Source organism: Chlamydomonas reinhardtii, chromosome 13, assembly GCF_000002595.2.
Source record: "Chlamydomonas reinhardtii strain CC-503 cw92 mt+ chromosome 13, whole genome shotgun sequence".
NCBI classification, from domain to species: domain Eukaryota; kingdom Viridiplantae; phylum Chlorophyta; class Chlorophyceae; order Chlamydomonadales; family Chlamydomonadaceae; genus Chlamydomonas; species Chlamydomonas reinhardtii.
The window spans coordinates 4703298-4719470 of NC_057016.1; the positions used below are offsets into that span (position 1 = coordinate 4703298).

Here is a 16173-nt window from a genome sequence, read left to right on the forward strand (position 1 = left end):
AGCTCAAACGCACGAAAGTAGTGTCAGTCCAAAGGCTAGCGCAAGCTGTGAGTCCCAGCAGCAGTCGTTTCATGTCTCCATCCATCCATACAACCGCCCGCGCCACAGCTACAACAGTCACCCCGCAATCGTGCTTCGTGTCGCACCCCTTACGAAACACTACCGTACGCGGCCCCACCAGCCTCAGCCTACCGCACTCGCTACCACTACCCCTCGCCCTCTGGCGGCGGCCCGCCACCTATGGCCGCGGCGGCGCTCGTCGCAGCCATCGCCGCCGCCAGGCTTGCCGCCGCGAGCTGCCGTGCCGCCGCCAGCGTCGCAGCCACACCCTCGTCCAGACCGCCGCCGCCGCCCCCACTGGCCTCAGCGTCGCCGCCATTGGCGCCCTTCCCTGAACCTGGCGCTGCGGCCGCCTCGCCGTCGGCGCTCATTGCGTTTCCGGAGCTCGAAGCGACCACGGCGGCCGGCGGCTGTTTGCTGCTGCTGGTGCCCGGCCGGCTGCCGCGGCCGCTGCCGGCGCCGCCACTGACAACAGCCTTGCCTGGCGTCGTCTCCTCGGCTTCTGCCGCTGCTGGCGGCACCGACGGTCCGTCCTGTAACGACGCAGCAATCGCCGCCTCCGCCGCCGCCACCACCGCCGCCTCCGCCTCCGCCGCCTCCGCAGCCGCCTCAGCTGCCAGCGCCCGCACCGCGCTCACGCCGCTGCCGCCTCTAAGCCGACCCTTGCCACTGGCGCTGCCCCCGCTGCCGGCGACAGCGACCCCGGTCCGGTGGGGCGCCGCCGCGCCGCCGCTGCAGTCGGGCTTGGGCGAGGACGCCGCCGACTCGGACTGTGCCGTGCCGCTGGCGGTGCGAGGCAGTAGGCTGCCGCTGCTCTTCTCGCCGCGGAGGTCGCGTGCGAGCCAGGCCTGGCGAGGTGGCGAGCAGCGGGAGCGTGGTGAGGTGGCGGCAAGCAGGTCAGTTCAGCCCCCAGCCCGGTCCACCAGTCAGCCTGCACGTTGCAGTACAGTAGGCACTGGCAAGTGACCCCGACCCCGACCCTCCCACTGCAGCGCTGACAGCATACACCTGCCGGCTCAACACCCTGACCTGCTGCGGGCTGCGCCCCAGCTCCGCCAAGCCTCGCTCCGCCCCGCCCCGCCCCGCCCCGCCCCGCCCCGCCCCGCCCCGCCCCGCCCCGCCCCGCCCCGCCCCGCTTCACCCTTATCCCGTCCGCCCACCCCTACCTGTAGTCCGTCGTCCAGTGCCTGCAGGCTCGCCGTTATACTCGAGATGCCCACGTCAGCAGCCGCAGCCGCCGCCGCACGAGACGACGACGATGAAAGCGCCGCCGTGCCCGCACCGCCCCCGCCCCCGCCTCCTCCACCTCCGCCTCCACCCCCGACAGGCTTGTGTGTGCCCGCGCCGCCCTGCTTAGCCAGATTGCGGAGGAACGCCGGCGGCCGCAGCGCCACTGCCGCCGCCAGTGCCAGATCCTCCGTGGCTACCGCGCTGATGATTGGACTGCTGGCGGACTTACCACCGGGTGTGGGCGGCTCGGAGTCGACCTGAGGTGTACCGGAGCCGGAGCCAGCGCTGCCGCGGCCCGGCGGCGGCTCCCATGTGAGCTCGGGCGGTCCGGCGGCACCGTCATTGAAGCCACACCGCAGCCTGCCGGGTGTGCGTGAGGCGATGTGCGGCCGTGTGTTTAAAAACGAAACGAAACGAAAGCCCGCTCAACGACGCGGCCGTGTGTGTGTGTGTGTGTTAGAAAAAAACAACAAAACGAAGCCCGCCCAAGCGGCGCTGGAGTTACTTACGGATACCTACCGAATACCGAGCGTCGTGTTGCCGCGTCGACCCCGGTAGTCATACTTACCCGCGAAAAGCCTGTAACCCTCTCGGGCGATCGACGAACGACCTGACCCCGAGTGGCACCCATATGCATTGTATGCGCCGCGCCCTGGGCGCGCTACAACGTTTACCCAGCACGCCTAAGTCCCATATTCCCGCCCGCTGGTCATAGTCGAGCTCACCTACGGGCGACAGAGGAAGCAAGGGCAAAGGGCGGCAGCGAGGAAGTGTCACGGGCAGGCAAATGGCAAAGGCGACAAGTGGGGCGGCGTGCAACAAGCGACCTAGCTAACGCGCAGTCTAACGCCCGCCGATTAAGTATCACGCGACCCGGAGAAGAGGGCGAGCGAGTGCGGCAAGCAACCTTAACGGGGCCGGGGTGGCATGGGGCCGCGGCGGGCGGCGGTTGCAGAGTCGCAAGCTGCTCTAGATGCAGGCTGGTACCACGCGGGTGTGTGTGTGTGTGTGTGTGTGTGTGTGTGTGTGTGTGCGCGCGCGCGGATAAGGCGCGGTGGAAGGGGCACGAGAGCGCGTCACAGAAGGCGTGCCATGGCAAGATACGACGCACCGTATTGTGGCGCCACAGAGAGCAGCGGTATGAGGCCTGACAGCGAACACACACACACATTTACACACACACACACACACACACGTACACACCTGTGCCTGAGGCCCTCGCAGCACAGGTACAGCTCCAGCGAATGGCTGGCGGCGATGAAGCGCACGCCAAAGTGCGGATCCAACTGGCTGTCAATGAAGGCGGGCGGCGGCGGCGGCGGCGCCTGCGAGGGCTGCGACGTGCCGCCGCCCAGCGCCGCGGGCAGCGCGATGCAGGGGCCGGCGGGCAGCGGGCCCGTGGCATCCGCGTCCCGCCAGCGGCGGGTGATGTCGCCGGCGGGGCTGTAGCATGTGCCTGTGTATGTGTGTGTATGTTTGTGTGTGTGTGTGTGTGTGTGTGTGTGTGTGTGTGTGTGTTAAACAAAGAGAAAACGGAACAATGCCATACACGCGCGCAGTTACCAACCATTACCGACGCCGGTTACCGAGCTCCGCGTTTGTCGATGTTGCCCCATGTGTGTGTATGTTTGCGTGTGTGTGTGTGTGTGTGTGTGTATGTGTGTGTGTGTGTGTGTGTGTGTGTGTGTGTGTGTGTGTTCGTGTTTGTGTGTTAGCGGACGGGGTGACTGCCGCCATTCCGAAGGTTCGGGCCAGCGGCGCAACGTCACAAGTAGGATCACAAATCATAGCAGCACCTAAGTAACGTGTGCCAAAATACTAGGGCATATCGACGTAGACACGTATCCCGGCGGTTGGCGGCAGCAGCGCACGCACCTGCCCCCGTGCTCCGGCTGTATATCAGCATGAGGCCGCCGCTGGGGTACTGCACGAAGCCGCCGCCGGCCGAGTCCCAAGACACAGCCACGCCGCCAGCGCGGTACATCTGTGTGTGCGTGCATGTATGTGCGTCAGAAGGGCACAAGGCGGGAGGCTCGAGACTCCGCAAACAGGCACAAACGTGTGACCCCAGGCCGTGCAAGCTTGCATGCAGGGGGTACTACACACGGGACCACTTCACAGCTCAAGCCTGTGAGCCCCAACCCACATCAGCTCCCCCCCCCCCGCCTGAAGTAAGCGGCAGCCCTGCACTCACCGCCATCAACTTGTATGAGGGCCCCAGCGCCGCCGCGCCGGCCTCTCCCAGCTCCCCACCAGCACCTCCGCCACCACCTGCATCACCACCACCTCCACCTCCTGCTGTTGCTGCTGCTGGTGCTGCTGCCGACGCGGACCCAGGCCTCCCGCCTGCCGCCGCGCCACCTCCGCCGCCACCGCCAGCAGCAGCGGCGGCGGCTGGGTACAGCGGCACGGGGGCGCTGTAGTCTGCATCCACTGACACCGCCATGTCGCCGCCGGGCCAGCATGCTACAGCCGACCCGTCCCGCCGCACTGCTACAGCCCGCCCGCCGCCGCGCTGCGGCGGGTACTTGACCTCGTACTCGAGCGTGCCGGCGTCGGGCGGCGGCTTGAGCAGCGGCGCCGCCGCGGCGGCGGCGGCAGCCTTGGGCGGCCGCGGCGGGCCGCCGGCAGCGTAGCGGCCCGGCAGCTTGACGGGGTCGAACCGCGGCAGTGCGTCCACCACCGCCTGTGTGGATGTGGGTGTTAGTGTGTGCGAGGGCGTGTGTTTGTTGGTGTGTGGCCGCGTGTGAAGGGGCACGTGTGCGCTGGGGCGCGCGGGCGTGTGGGAGAAGAAGGTGCATCTGGATGCCAGGAATGCACAGAATGGCAAGGAGGGCTTCCATGCGCTCAACATGTTGCCATACAGTATGCATATTATTACCGCCCCAGCTGCGACAATCCAGCTGCCAGACCCCGGCATCCCACCACCCACTTGGAACTGTGTGCCCTGCAGCTGGGATGCCGGCCGCAACACCGAGGAGCCGCCGCCTCCGCCGCCTCCGCCGCCTCCCAGTGGCGGCCGCCGCCGCGACCCGGGCCCCGAGCCCGCGGAGCCGGCGGAGGTGGTGGATGAGAAACTAGCTACCGCCTCCAGCGCCGCCGCTATCGCCTCCTCCGCAGTTGGCAGGTCGCCGCTGCTGCCGCCACCGCCGCCGTCTGGCGGTACCAACGCTGCAAGTTGTTTGATTTGGGCGTGGGGCGGCGGACAGGACCGGCGGGATGCCAGGCAATTTCACTTGCAGGAGAGGTACCCATGAGCACCTTCTGAACTAAACAGTAGCGTAGAAATGGCATTCGCACGCAGCTATGTGTAAGCGGCATGTCTACCTGAGTCAGTGGAATTGGCGCGTGGCCGCCGCCGCACAGCCGCCGCCGGCAGTCGGCTGCCCCCGCGACTGGGCAGAGCCCCGCCCGCCGAGCGCCCGCCGCCGGCACGGCCCATGCCGCCAGCACTGCCGTCGCCGTCGCCGTTTGTGCTGCTCGTGCCATTGAAGGAGTTTGTGCGGCCGCTGGGACCTGTAGGCGACGCAAATGGTCGGTCTCAATCGTTGTTATCTTAAAACGAGCACGGATGGCGGCGGCAGGGGCGGGTAAGTACTGGTGCCTTTTGCTGCACTGTGTTGCGGGGGCAAGCCCCTTGACACCTGCACGCAATCTGTCACCCGCTAACTCACTCCCCAGCCCGGCCCTCAGCCCCGCCCTCTGCCCCAACCGCTCTACGCGCAGCCCTGTACCGCCCTCTGCCCCGCCCAGCCTGTGGCGTCCTCTGCCCCGCCCTAACCCTTCCATTGGTTTAGTTTGGGCTGGTACTTACGAACCCCCCGACCGCCCAGGCTCCGCACCTGCCCGGGCGCCCAGCTGCGGCAACAGCCCGCCCCCACCCCCGCCCCCGGCGGCGCCGCTAGAGGAGGCGGGCGCGCTGCCTGGCGCCGCCGCCCGGGCCGCCAGCAACACATCCAGATCCAAACCCGCGCTGGCCTGTGTGTGCGCGTGTGTGAAGGAGGGGCAGTCAGGGAAGGGAAGGGTGAGCGTGGCTCTGGGGCTGGGGCGTGTGTCCATGCCAGCTGCAACCGCTGTGCTGGCAGACAGACCGGGAGGCACACGTGCCGGAAGTACCCCCCCTCCCCTCCCGGCGCCGGCACCCACCTCGCGGTCCTGCTCGTCCACCGGGCGGCCGTCAATGACCTTTAGCCCCGGACACAGCCCCAGCGCCACCAGCCGCACGTGGTCGGGCGGCAGGGCCTGTGGGCGTGTGTGTGTGTGTGTGTGTGTACGTGTGTATGTGTGTGTGTGTGTTGATGGGCAGGACACCAGGGAAGGAGTCGTCACCTTGCAAGCGAGCCCTAACGCGCAAGCAAAGGGCGAGGTTACGCCGGTTACCCTCCCGCCGGTCCCTCCGGCCAGATCATGTACATCACAAGACCCCCGCACCATTCCCTGTCGCGCCCTCCACGCTGCTGCCCCCCCCTGCCCCCCCCCCCACACACACGCACCTTGGCTACTGGGTTGTTGCCGATGGCCAGCCTCTGCAGCGCGCTGAGCCCCGCCAGCACGCGCAGCTCGGGCGGCGCGGCCACGGCGTTGTTCTGCAGCCACAGGTCCGTCAGCTGCGTCAGCGCCGACAGCGGAGCCAGCGACGCCACCTGTTGGCGTGTGGGGGATGGGAACAGAGGGTGGGTGCGTGGCAAGAGGGTGTAACTTTGGGAGCAGGTCAGGAAAGCTTCAAGTAATGGGGAGTGTGTGTGTGTGTGTGTGTGTGTGTGTGTGTGTGTGTTCGTGAAGAGGGTGTAGGTACGCACGAGTGTACACGTATCATACGAGTGTACTATATCATACGTGCGTGCAGTTGTTGCACTGCGCAGGCCGGCAAGCTGGCAGGCCGGCAGAGCGGCGCGCGGTGGTCACGAGGCCGAGCCCGGACGGCTCCTGCTGCTTGCTCCACTTACACCAGTCCGCCGACAAAGCCTTCGCACACCTCTCCCACCTCGCTGCACTTATCGCGTGCGCCCACTAACGCGGCATGCGCACTCGCGCTCCCACTCGCCGGATTTGCGTAGGCCACCCCCAGAACCGGTATGTGGTCGCCCGCAGCACACGCACACACCCATAGAGCCCCCAGCACCGCCGCTGCCGCCCCACTACCCCCGCCCGCTCAGGCGCTCAATCTCCACTCCCGATGATGATGGTGATGGGACGTACGGTAGTCGCTGGGCTCGGGCATGTCACCTTCACCCCGCGGCCCGCGGCGTCTCCCCGCTGAACGCCGCCCGGCTGCCCCGCTCACTCGCCCACTCACCTTGTTGTGACTGGCGTTGAGGGTGGCCAAGCCCGTGAGCAGGTGCACACCCTGGAGGGGCGGGCGGGAGTGTGGGGGTTAAGGGGAGCTGTGGGGGAAGCGGTGAGGGGAGCGGTGTGTACGGTATGTGCGGCGTATGGAGTGTGTTGCTGTGCTCGCGCCCGGGTCTGCACATCAGACTCCCACCCACCCCGCCCAAGCCCCTGCTCCCTCTTCCCCTTCTCCTCCTCCATCCCCCTCCTCCGTCTCCTCCTCCCCCTCCTTAGACGCACCTTGAGGCTTGCCAGCTGGTTGTGCGACACGTTGAGGGACTGGAGTCGGCCCAACCCGCCCAGCCCTGACAGACTGGTGAGCGCGTTGAAGGCGAGCGACAGCGAGCGCAGGTTGGCGGCCTGAGCCACCGCACCCACGTCCGTGGCGCCCTGCGTGTCGGGGGAGGAGTGAGGGGTTTATGCGGGTGAGGGGTATACATGTGTGTGTTTGGGGGCGGGAGGGGCAGGTGTTGACTTGGAGCGGGTGCCTGGGTGCGCACGCTCGGCTGGATGCCATCCCTGCCCACGCTCAAACCCTGGCGACACTGCTCGCCCACTTTGCTTGTGAGGATGAGCTCCTCCACCTCCTTGATATCGGAGGTGAAGGCAGCCTCCTTGATGTCCTGTGCACGGATGTCGCGTGCGCATTGTTGTGGACGTTGGCGGGGCGTCGAGGGCCATGGGACACGGTTTCACACATTGGTCCGGCAGCGCGCCTTTCACATTGGCAACATCATTTGTAGCCAACACAACTTACCCATGCTGTAATGGACATGCGTCCGCGCTCTCGTGCAGCTTATAAGGCACTCGCGCTCCGCGCCCTCGCACAAGGCTCTACCCAGTTCATACTGTTTACCATGTGGTATTTCATGGTTGGGTATTGTTTAAAATGATCAAAGGATTTGAAGCGTGCCGCAGCATAGTTGACCAGCTCTGTAGAGGCGGGGTCGTCGTCTTTCTAGAAGCTATAAATTGAACAGATAAAATATCGATATCGTAACCATGTTCAGCTCAAGGCCGGCCTAACAAGCGCCCTTGCATGGACTCTGGCAAACCTGTTTGCTCATTCGTTCGTGTTTGTTGCCGAACTGACTCACTGCGCACACACGCATGCCCAATAGTGTATTTTAGCTCGCCAGTAGTTATTAGCCTGTGCCGTTGCGTGCACTTCTACAAAGGAAACTCGTCCAGGAAGGGGCTCTTAACTGCTCTCGCATTTCGACAGCCTAAAACAGTTATAACAACTTTGATGGAATCGCTGGATCACCTACTGGCGTGCTGAGGCGGGCTGTAGTTTGGTGCTGGTCTCGCAACGGCCACACCTCTGCGCAGCGCTGTGAGCTTGCCAGCAGGATCAGCAGCATGTCTTCGCCCGAAGACGGAAGCCCGGCTACAGCAGACGCAATTGAGGTGGAGGAGGAGTATGGTCTGGAAGAGGAACTCATCTACCATGACGACGAGGCTCTGCTGGACGACTTCCCCGATGACGGCATGGAGGATGCGCAGGATGAAACAACTGACGTGAAGGCAGCGGCGGGCGAGGGAAATGCAGCTGCAGGTGACAGAAAAGAGCCGGCGGACTCGTACCGTCGGGGAGCCTCACCGCGCAGCTCGGACCGCGACAGCGATGGCGATGGCGCTGCAGCTCAGCGCAGCCCCTCCCCTGATGGCGATGTGGGGCGTAGCCGTGACGAAGACGGTGTGGCGGCCGGTAGGGAGGGTGCTGGCAGCGGCCGTCGCCAGGCGGCGCAGGAGGGGGGCCGTGGCGGCGACGCTGCCCCGGACCGTGACCGTCAGCGGGACCGCCATGACCGCGACAGTGACCGCGACCGGGACCGGGACCGGGATGCTGAGCGTGACCGGGAGCGCGAGCGTGCTGGCGGCGACGCCCAGCGCGGGCGCGACGCCGTAACTGACGACCGACAGCGGGACCGCGACTATGAACGTGACCGCGAACGGGAGCGCGAGCGCCAGCGGGAGCGAGAGCGGGATTGGGACCGGCGCGGCGGTGCTGGTGGCGGCGATGGCGGCGGCGCAGCCGCCGCTGATCGCAGGCCGAGCCGGGAGCGTGAGCTGGACCGTGAACGCGAGCGGGAGCGGGAGCGGGAGCGGGACCGGCTCGAGCGTGACGACCGGGAGCGCGGCCGCCCGGCACCTGCGCCGCGTGCGGCGGACGACCGCCGTGACCGCTACATCGATGACCGGGAGCGCGAGCGCGAGCGGGAGAAGGAGCGCGAGCGGGAGAAGGAGCGCGAGCGGGAGAGGGAGCGGGAGCGGGAGCGCTACCCAGCAGCAGAGCCCGGGCCTCGTGTTGGTGGCGGCGGTGGCGGCGGCAGTGGCGGCTATGACCGGGAGCGGCCGCGGGAGCGGGAGCGGCCAGCGGACTGGGAGCGCGACAGGGAGCGGGAGAGGGAGCGGGAGAGGGAGCGGGACCGTCAGCTGCCGCCACGGCCGGAGCCTCGTGACCGTATGCCAGAACGCGAGCGTGACCGGGACCGGGACCGGGAGCGCGGCGGCGCGGCTGGTGGCAGCGGTCGCTTTGGGCCGGGCATGGGCGGCGGCGGCGGCGCTGGCGGCAGCCGGCCGCATTCGCGCGGCACCTCGCCGCCGCTGACGGCGCCGCCGCCAGCAGGGGCGCCGGCGCCCGGTGGCGAGCCACGTACCGCACGGGCGCCGTATGGCCCTCCCAACATGTGGCGCGAGGAGGCGCCGCCGCCCAGGCCGCGCGATCCGGCGGCGGCTGCAGGCGGCTCGCCTGCCTCGCAGCCGCCTCGCGCCCGCGCACCCAGCTATGGCGACGCTCGGGAGCGAGACCGGGATTTGGGGCGGGAGCTGCCGCCGGCGGCGCTGGTGCAGCGGCCTCTGCCTATGGACATTGACCGGCGGCCGCCGGGCTGGGAGCGCGAGCGGGAGCTGCTGGCTGGGCCGCCGCTGCTGCACGGGCCACCGCCGCTTGTGCCGCTTCCTATGGACATAGACCGGCGGCCCCTGCTGCCGCCCGGCGGCATGGCGGGGGCGCCGCCGCCTGTCCCCATGGACATTGGCCGCCGGCCGCCGCCGGCCGTTGCCCGTGACGAACCCCACCGCGACTGGCCGCCGGGCGCTGGCGGCCCGCCGCCGCCGGGGCCGTATGGTGGGCCGCTGCCGCCGCGGGACGACCGGGAGCGCGACCGGCATCGGGACTGGGAGCGTGATCGGGAGCGCGAACGCGAGCGGGAGCGGGAGAGGGAGCGTGGGAAGCCGTATGACGCCCGGCCGGCGGCGGGGCGCGGCGGTGAGCTGGAGCGTGTCGGCAGCAGTGGCCGGTACGACCAGCGGCCGGGGGTAACGGCGGACCGCGGGAGAGACTATCGCGACGCCGCGGGACCTGGGGGCTCCGGCGTGCCACCGCCGGCGGGCTACCGCGGCCGTGAGGACTCGCCAGCGCAGCGCGGCGGCGGTGGCGGCAGTGGGGGGTACCGGGATGAGCGTGACCGTGACCAGCCGCCGCCGCGGCGGCCGGAGCGGATGGACTTTGACCGGCAGCCGCTGGAGCACAGGCGGGAGCCGGCAGCTGCGGCGGCGCCGCCGCGGGACCGCGAGCGCGACTCGCTCGAGCGCGAGCGCGAGCGTGAGCGTGAGCGCGAGCGGCGGCAGCACCCGCCTCGGGATGAGGAGGCCTGGCGTCGGCCGGAGCGGCTGGACGGTGATAGGCTGGAGCCAGCCGGCAGCGGTGGCGGTGGCGGCGGTGACCGTGGTGGCGGAGAGCGGGATTCGCGAGAGCGGGAGCGCGAGTGGAGCCGCGACAGGGAGCGCGAACGCGAGCGCGAGCGGCCGCGGTCACCCGGGGACGACATGCGGCGTATTGCTATGGAGCGGAGCGCGGCGGCCGCAGCGGCTGCGGGCGGCGGGGGTGCGGAGGGTGACGGCGGTGACGGCTCCGCCCCCCGTGCCAGCCGGGCGCCGTTGTTCGTGGGCGGGGGCTTGAGGCGGACCACGTCACACGTGCCGCTGCAGCAGCAGCCGTCGCAGCCGGAGGCCGGGAGGACGGCGCCGGAGGCGGGCAGGGCGGAGCGCTCACCTGAGCGGCGGGACCGTGGGGCGGAGACTGAGCAGCGGTACCGTGACCGTGAGCGTGAGCGTGATTACGGCCGGGATGCGGACCGCGGCCAGGAGCGGGCGCATGGGCAGGAGCGGCATGAGGAGCGCGAGGGGCGTGAGCCCAGGCGCGATGAGGCCATGGAGGTGGAGGACGAGGGTCGCCGCCGCCGCCGCCACCAGGAGGAGCAGCAGCGTCAGGATGCCGACCGTGGGCAGGGCCGTGACACGCATGGCCGGGAGCAGCAGCACCCGCGTGAGCATCGGGAGGCGGGCGCGGAGGCGCAGGACAGCCGCCACGACACGCAGCAGCACCAGCAGCACCACCACCACCACCACCACCACCGCCACCAGGAGCGCGGGCCAGATGCATGGGGCGGGAGTGGGGGAGCGGCGGAGCGCAGCGCCCCGGCAGAGCGCCAGGAGCAGGAGCAGGAGCAGGAGCGGGAGGAGGGCGAGGCGGGCCAGGAGGAACGGGGCCCGGCGATGGATGTGGATACGGGCGACCGCGCACCACTGGGCGCCGACGGGGCGGCGGCGGCGGCGGAGCTGGAGGCAATCGCTGCGGCCGCGGCGGTCGCGGCGCCCGCCGCAAGGGGCCGCTCGAGGTGGGGAGATGCCGAGGATAAGCCCGCCGGGGCCGATGAGGCTCGGCACATGGTCCTGGCCACTGTTGTTGCGGAGGCGGATGTGGAGATGCGCGACGCGAAGGCAGCCACTGGTGAAGCTGCACCTGCAGCTGCGGCGGCGGGGGCCACAGCTGCGTCGGCGGCGGTTCAGGCTGCGAAGCCGTACGGCGCTGGTGCAGCGGCGGAGGCGCCTGCTGGGAGGGCTGACGGTGCCGGGGCAGATGTGGATGCGGCTTCGGCGGGTCGCGGCGCCGGGAGCGGTGAAGGTGGTGGCGCCGGCGGCAAGCGGCCTGCTCTTGACTGGGAGAGCTTTGAGCGAGTCAAGCGAGAGGTATGTGTGTCTGCATGTGACAGGGGCAACTTGTGGGCTGGATCGGCCGGCGGCTGGGGGCTGCAGGCGTTATTTTTTGTTCACTTGACGAAAGCACCTGGGATGGGCCGTGATCTGGGGATTGACAAACCTGATTTTTTTAGAAAAGCAAGCAACTCAGCGAAATGTTTGTTGCCATCTAATGTTGTGTTCCCTTCATGCGCCGATGTCACCATGATCGCCATGCAGTTTGATGCGCGCGTCAAGCAGCAAGAGCAGCAGCCCGCAGACGCGCGCGGTGGCGGCGGCCGCTCGCGCGACGACGAGCGGCAGTGGCAGCTACAGCCCAACGGGAACAGCCGCGGCGACGGGCGCGCCGGCGCCGGCAGTTACGGCGACAGAGGCGCCGGTGCCGACCGGGGCGGCGGTGGTGGCGACCGCGGTGGCTACGGCGCACGTGGCGACCGCGGTGGCTACGGCGCACGTGGCGACGAACCGCCGCGGGCACGCGATGACGACGACCGGAGAGTGCCACCGCCGGCGCGGGGCCCTGGCGCCGATGGCCGGCGCGATTCGCCATACGATGACCGGCGGGCGGCGCAGCCGCCGCCGCCGCCGGCAGCAGCACGGGGTGCTGGCGCCAGTGACGGCAGGCGCGATGACGTAGCGGATGAGCGGTGGCGGCGGCCAGGGCCGACAGCAGCGGCGGCGGAGCCGCCGCGCCGCCGTGACGACGTCCAGGAGCGCCGTGGCGGCGGCGGCGGTGGTGGCGCGGCGCTGGCAGGGTCTCTGTCAGGGCCGCCGCCGCCGCGCCGTGACGGTTACGACGACCGGGAGCGCGACCGGGAGCGGGAGCGGCGGGACGCGCCGCCACCCATGCGCCGGGATGACTACGGCCATGAGCAGCAGCGGGACAAGCGGCCGCTGCCGACAGGCCAGGGGCAGGGGCAGGGAGGGGGCGAGGGCAGACGCCCGGAGCCCCCGCGCGTTGATCGAGCGCCGCACATTGATGGCGACCGCGACCGCGAGCATGAGCGGGGGCGGCACTGGGACAGGGAGCGGGAGCGCCGTGGCCCGCCGCTGCCGCAGCCGTCGTCGGGCGGCTCGCAGCTGCAACCCGGGAGCGGCGGCAGTGGGGGCTCGTGGCGAGAGGAGCCACGCGGCGAGCGTGTAGCTGCGGCTCCTGCCGCCGACCGCAGGCCCCAGGAATCGCGCGAAGCGGATCGAACCCGAGACGCAGACCGTGATAGAGTCCGGGAGCGGGAGCGGGAGACGTACCGCGACCGTGCTGGGGAGGAGGACCGGCGAGGTGTTGCTGGAGGAGGTGGGGCTGGCGGCAGCGGCGGCTGGGAGCGCGGCGGCGGCCGAGGAGGCGCTTGGGAAGGCATCAGGTGCGTTGGCGTGTAGGCTGTGGCTGGCTGGCTGTGTGTGCGTGTGCAAGCGTGCGTGCCTGAGTGAGAGAATAACCTCATCTTGTGGCCGTAATATTGCGATTCCACCGTCTGCTTGCGAATGTTGATGAACGTGGCCCAGTTAGCTAGCGTGGATGCATTCTGGTCCCGACCGTCATCTCTGACAGTTTGACCGCCTGGTGTATGTTTCGCCAATATGCTACGCAGGCCACGGTCTCGGGACGCCTCGCCGCCCGGCGGCGCCAAGCGCCAACGCACCACGCCGCCGCCCTCCTACGAGCCCGGCAGCAACCGTGACCGAGACCGGGAGCGCGAACGGGAGCGGGAGCGGGAGCGGGACCGGGAGCGGGAGCGGGACGGGCGGGCGCCGCAACAGCAGCCACAGCATCAGCAGCCCGACCCGCATGCCAGCGCTGACATAGGTGCGTGGCTGCTACATGCATCGTATCGTATCAAGTCTTCGTCCATGTCACCACGTGAACCTTAATTTTCTCGTGCCAGTATCTGGCCGTGCATGCGGCAGCGCCTACCGCCAGCTCCCACACAATGCTGTCGGCAAGGCGGTGGCCCTTGTCGTTCATCTGAGCACTCACCCCACTAACCTCTCCACCTGAAATCCGGTCCGCAGTCCGAGCCATGATGGCGCCACCATCCGGCGGCGCCGCGGGGCCCAGTGCAGGGCGCGCGGGGCCGCCGCCGCCTCCGCAAGCTGCTGGCGGCGCCGGCGCGCTGACGGCGGAGCAGAAGCGCAAGCTGCTGTGGACCACCAAGAAAGTGGAGGCGGCGGTGCAGCCGGTGCGTCTGATGGAGGTCAGGGAGGGTAGTTCTTACCAACCCCAATTGGGGAGGGAGCTGAAGGGAAGGGTAGGGCTGTGCTGAGCATACCCAAGAATCGCAGGGGGAAGTGGAACCACGTGTCGGGCCAGCCGTGACAGGGGCCTCATGGATATGGTGTGACTGGGGCTCACGCAGTAAGCGCGTAGGTGCCGCAACACGCGCAACACGGGATCTTCCGCAACCGACTTGCAGCGCACTGACATACGTGGCGCACGGCCATCCCAAATATATGTGACGCACACGCTGTCAGTGCGAACACCTCGCCCACCCACACGCCGCCTGCACTCACACGGGTTTCTCCACCCCTTGTTTATAACACACACACACACACACACACACACACACACACACACACACACACACACACACACACACAGTTTCCTTGTGCTCTTTAACACACACACACAGTCATCGTGTTTCCTTCCCTTGAGCTCTCTGACACACACATGCGCACATGCTCACAGGGTGAACAGTCGGTGTACGGTGCCAACCGCTGGGACCGGGCGGCCGGCGCGCTGGACAGCGACCGCGACAAAGAGAAGTTTGCGCACCTCATGGTGAGCGTGGGGGTGGGGGTAGATTGTGGATTCCAGCCCAACCGGACGTGCGCGGGGTTGGGGCCGGGCGCCATGTGTGTGTGCTGCTGCCGTGTGGGCTGCTGCTGCCGGCCATGGGACACGTCATGTGTGCATAGGAGGGGTGGTCATGTTTCGGCGTGGTGTTGCGTGGAGGGGCTGAGGCTTGGGGTTGGCGGGGCGTCCTGCACTCGATTGCGTGCCAGCTGCAACCCTGTCAGTGGCATTGCCGTTTCCCCGGTTCATAGCTCTGGGCCTGTCCTTGCCATGACTCCTCTCTCCGCGCAATGCCCTCATTTGCAAACATACTGCCACCGTGCCACAGGGCATCAAGGCTGAATTGGCACAGGTGGTGGGGCCGGCACCGCGCCCGCCCTCGCCCGGCTCCGAGGCGCACCTGGCCATGACACGTGAGTGCGGGGCCGCTGTAGCATCACCACTGCTGGGGCCTGCAGCAGCGGCGGCGCGGCAGCCGAGCGTCTGAGGCTCTTGCAGTCCCTGGCCGATCCATGCCCGTGTCAGCACCGTGTAACGGCGGATGCACCACGCCCCTGCATACCCCAGCACTCATCCTGCGCAGCCAGCTCATTTGCATCGCCGAAACACCATATTCCCAAGTGTGTGTCAAGCCGAACCCTGCCCCATTTACCACAACTACCCCCACCCACAGGCGAGCAGCAGGCCCAAGTGCTTCGCGATGTGGAGCAGCAGTACGTGCGGGGGAGGCTACGGAGCAATGCGACCACTGGACTGGGGTTGTAGGACCGTGCCGAATTGCCGATGTGCGGTGTGCTGAGCTGTAGGCGTGGACGTATTTGCTCACGTGTGCGTGGCGTGGTGTGGCGTGCGGCGCGAGCTGCGACTGTGCAAGTGTGATACGTTTACAATGAAGGGAGTCAGGCAGGGATGAATAGCGTAGTATAGGACAAGAGGGTGTGCAGATGTTGTGGTTTCAGGGATGCGATGCGGCGAAGTCATTATTTAGGTACTGTTTTGTACGGAATACGGTAGCGCGCGCGTGTGGAGGAAAAATGCACGTGGGGTAATTCGCTTCCCATGAGAGGCGCACGGCACTTGCACTGCAATTTGCTGACCCCACCGGACCCGAAGCCAACAGCAGCATGAACAGACGTCTACTGCGCCACGCACGGCCACAGGCCTCCCGTCTTCCCTGGATGCCCAGCGTGTCGAGAAATGAGTGGAGTGACAACTGCGCAGCCTGTTTCGCCTACGGTTTTGCCATCAAGTTTATCCATCCAGAGCTCCATTGCGCGTATCCAATAGGGCAGGCTCGGTTCGCGCATCGCATCGGCCATCGTGTCACTGATATCAGGCTTTTGGTTGTGAGAAACTACACACACAGCATCATATTATGCTTAAGACGTTGCCTATGTTGCGTCTATGTTGCCTCTCGCCACTGCACTGTGCCACCGACGCATTGACACGGCACGACCACCGGCCACCGGCACCCGCCGGCGACCCCCACACCCCCGCCCCCCGCCCCCCTGGCGTATTTTGCGGCGTACAGAGACCCAGGAGAGGCGTACTAGTACTCAGTACGTACTAGTACGTACTAATACGTACTGTGTACTGTGCAACCCTGGAACGGAATAGCGGAGTGCTGTCGAAATGCGAACGCGAACGGAATGAGGGGCATCTCTGTACGCTAGCAACGTCTTGCCCATACACAGGTACCGTGACTGCGAACACGGCCG

At 67.8% G+C, this 16173-nt stretch overlaps 2 protein-coding genes across 2 annotated transcripts; one reads left to right on the forward strand and one right to left on the reverse strand.

The window, feature by feature from the left end:
• Position 1: 1 nt before the first annotated feature.
• On the reverse strand, positions 2 to 7617 carry CHLRE_13g604550v5 (uncharacterized protein). The gene is made up of 14 exons (XM_043069844.1): positions 7376 to 7617; positions 7176 to 7241; positions 6859 to 7008; positions 6587 to 6637; positions 5784 to 5933; positions 5437 to 5532; positions 5133 to 5268; positions 4618 to 4806; positions 4223 to 4461; positions 3485 to 3976; positions 3166 to 3274; positions 2494 to 2746; positions 1227 to 1650; positions 2 to 908 (listed from the first exon to the last, which is right to left on the reverse strand). The coding sequence occupies exons 1-14, from the start codon at positions 7391 to 7393 to the stop codon at positions 207 to 209; spliced, it is 3075 nt and encodes a 1024-aa protein (XP_042917819.1). The 5' UTR covers positions 7394 to 7617; the 3' UTR covers positions 2 to 206.
• Positions 7618 to 7747: 130 nt separating this feature from the next.
• On the forward strand, positions 7748 to 15599 carry CHLRE_13g604600v5 (uncharacterized protein). The gene is made up of 7 exons (XM_043069845.1): positions 7748 to 11655; positions 11884 to 13025; positions 13254 to 13468; positions 13675 to 13841; positions 14348 to 14440; positions 14784 to 14868; positions 15129 to 15599. Exons 1-7 carry the CDS (start codon positions 7981 to 7983, stop codon positions 15218 to 15220), a joined length of 5469 nt encoding a protein of 1822 aa, XP_042917820.1. The 5' UTR covers positions 7748 to 7980; the 3' UTR covers positions 15221 to 15599.
• The last annotated feature ends 574 nt before the right edge of the window (positions 15600 to 16173 follow it).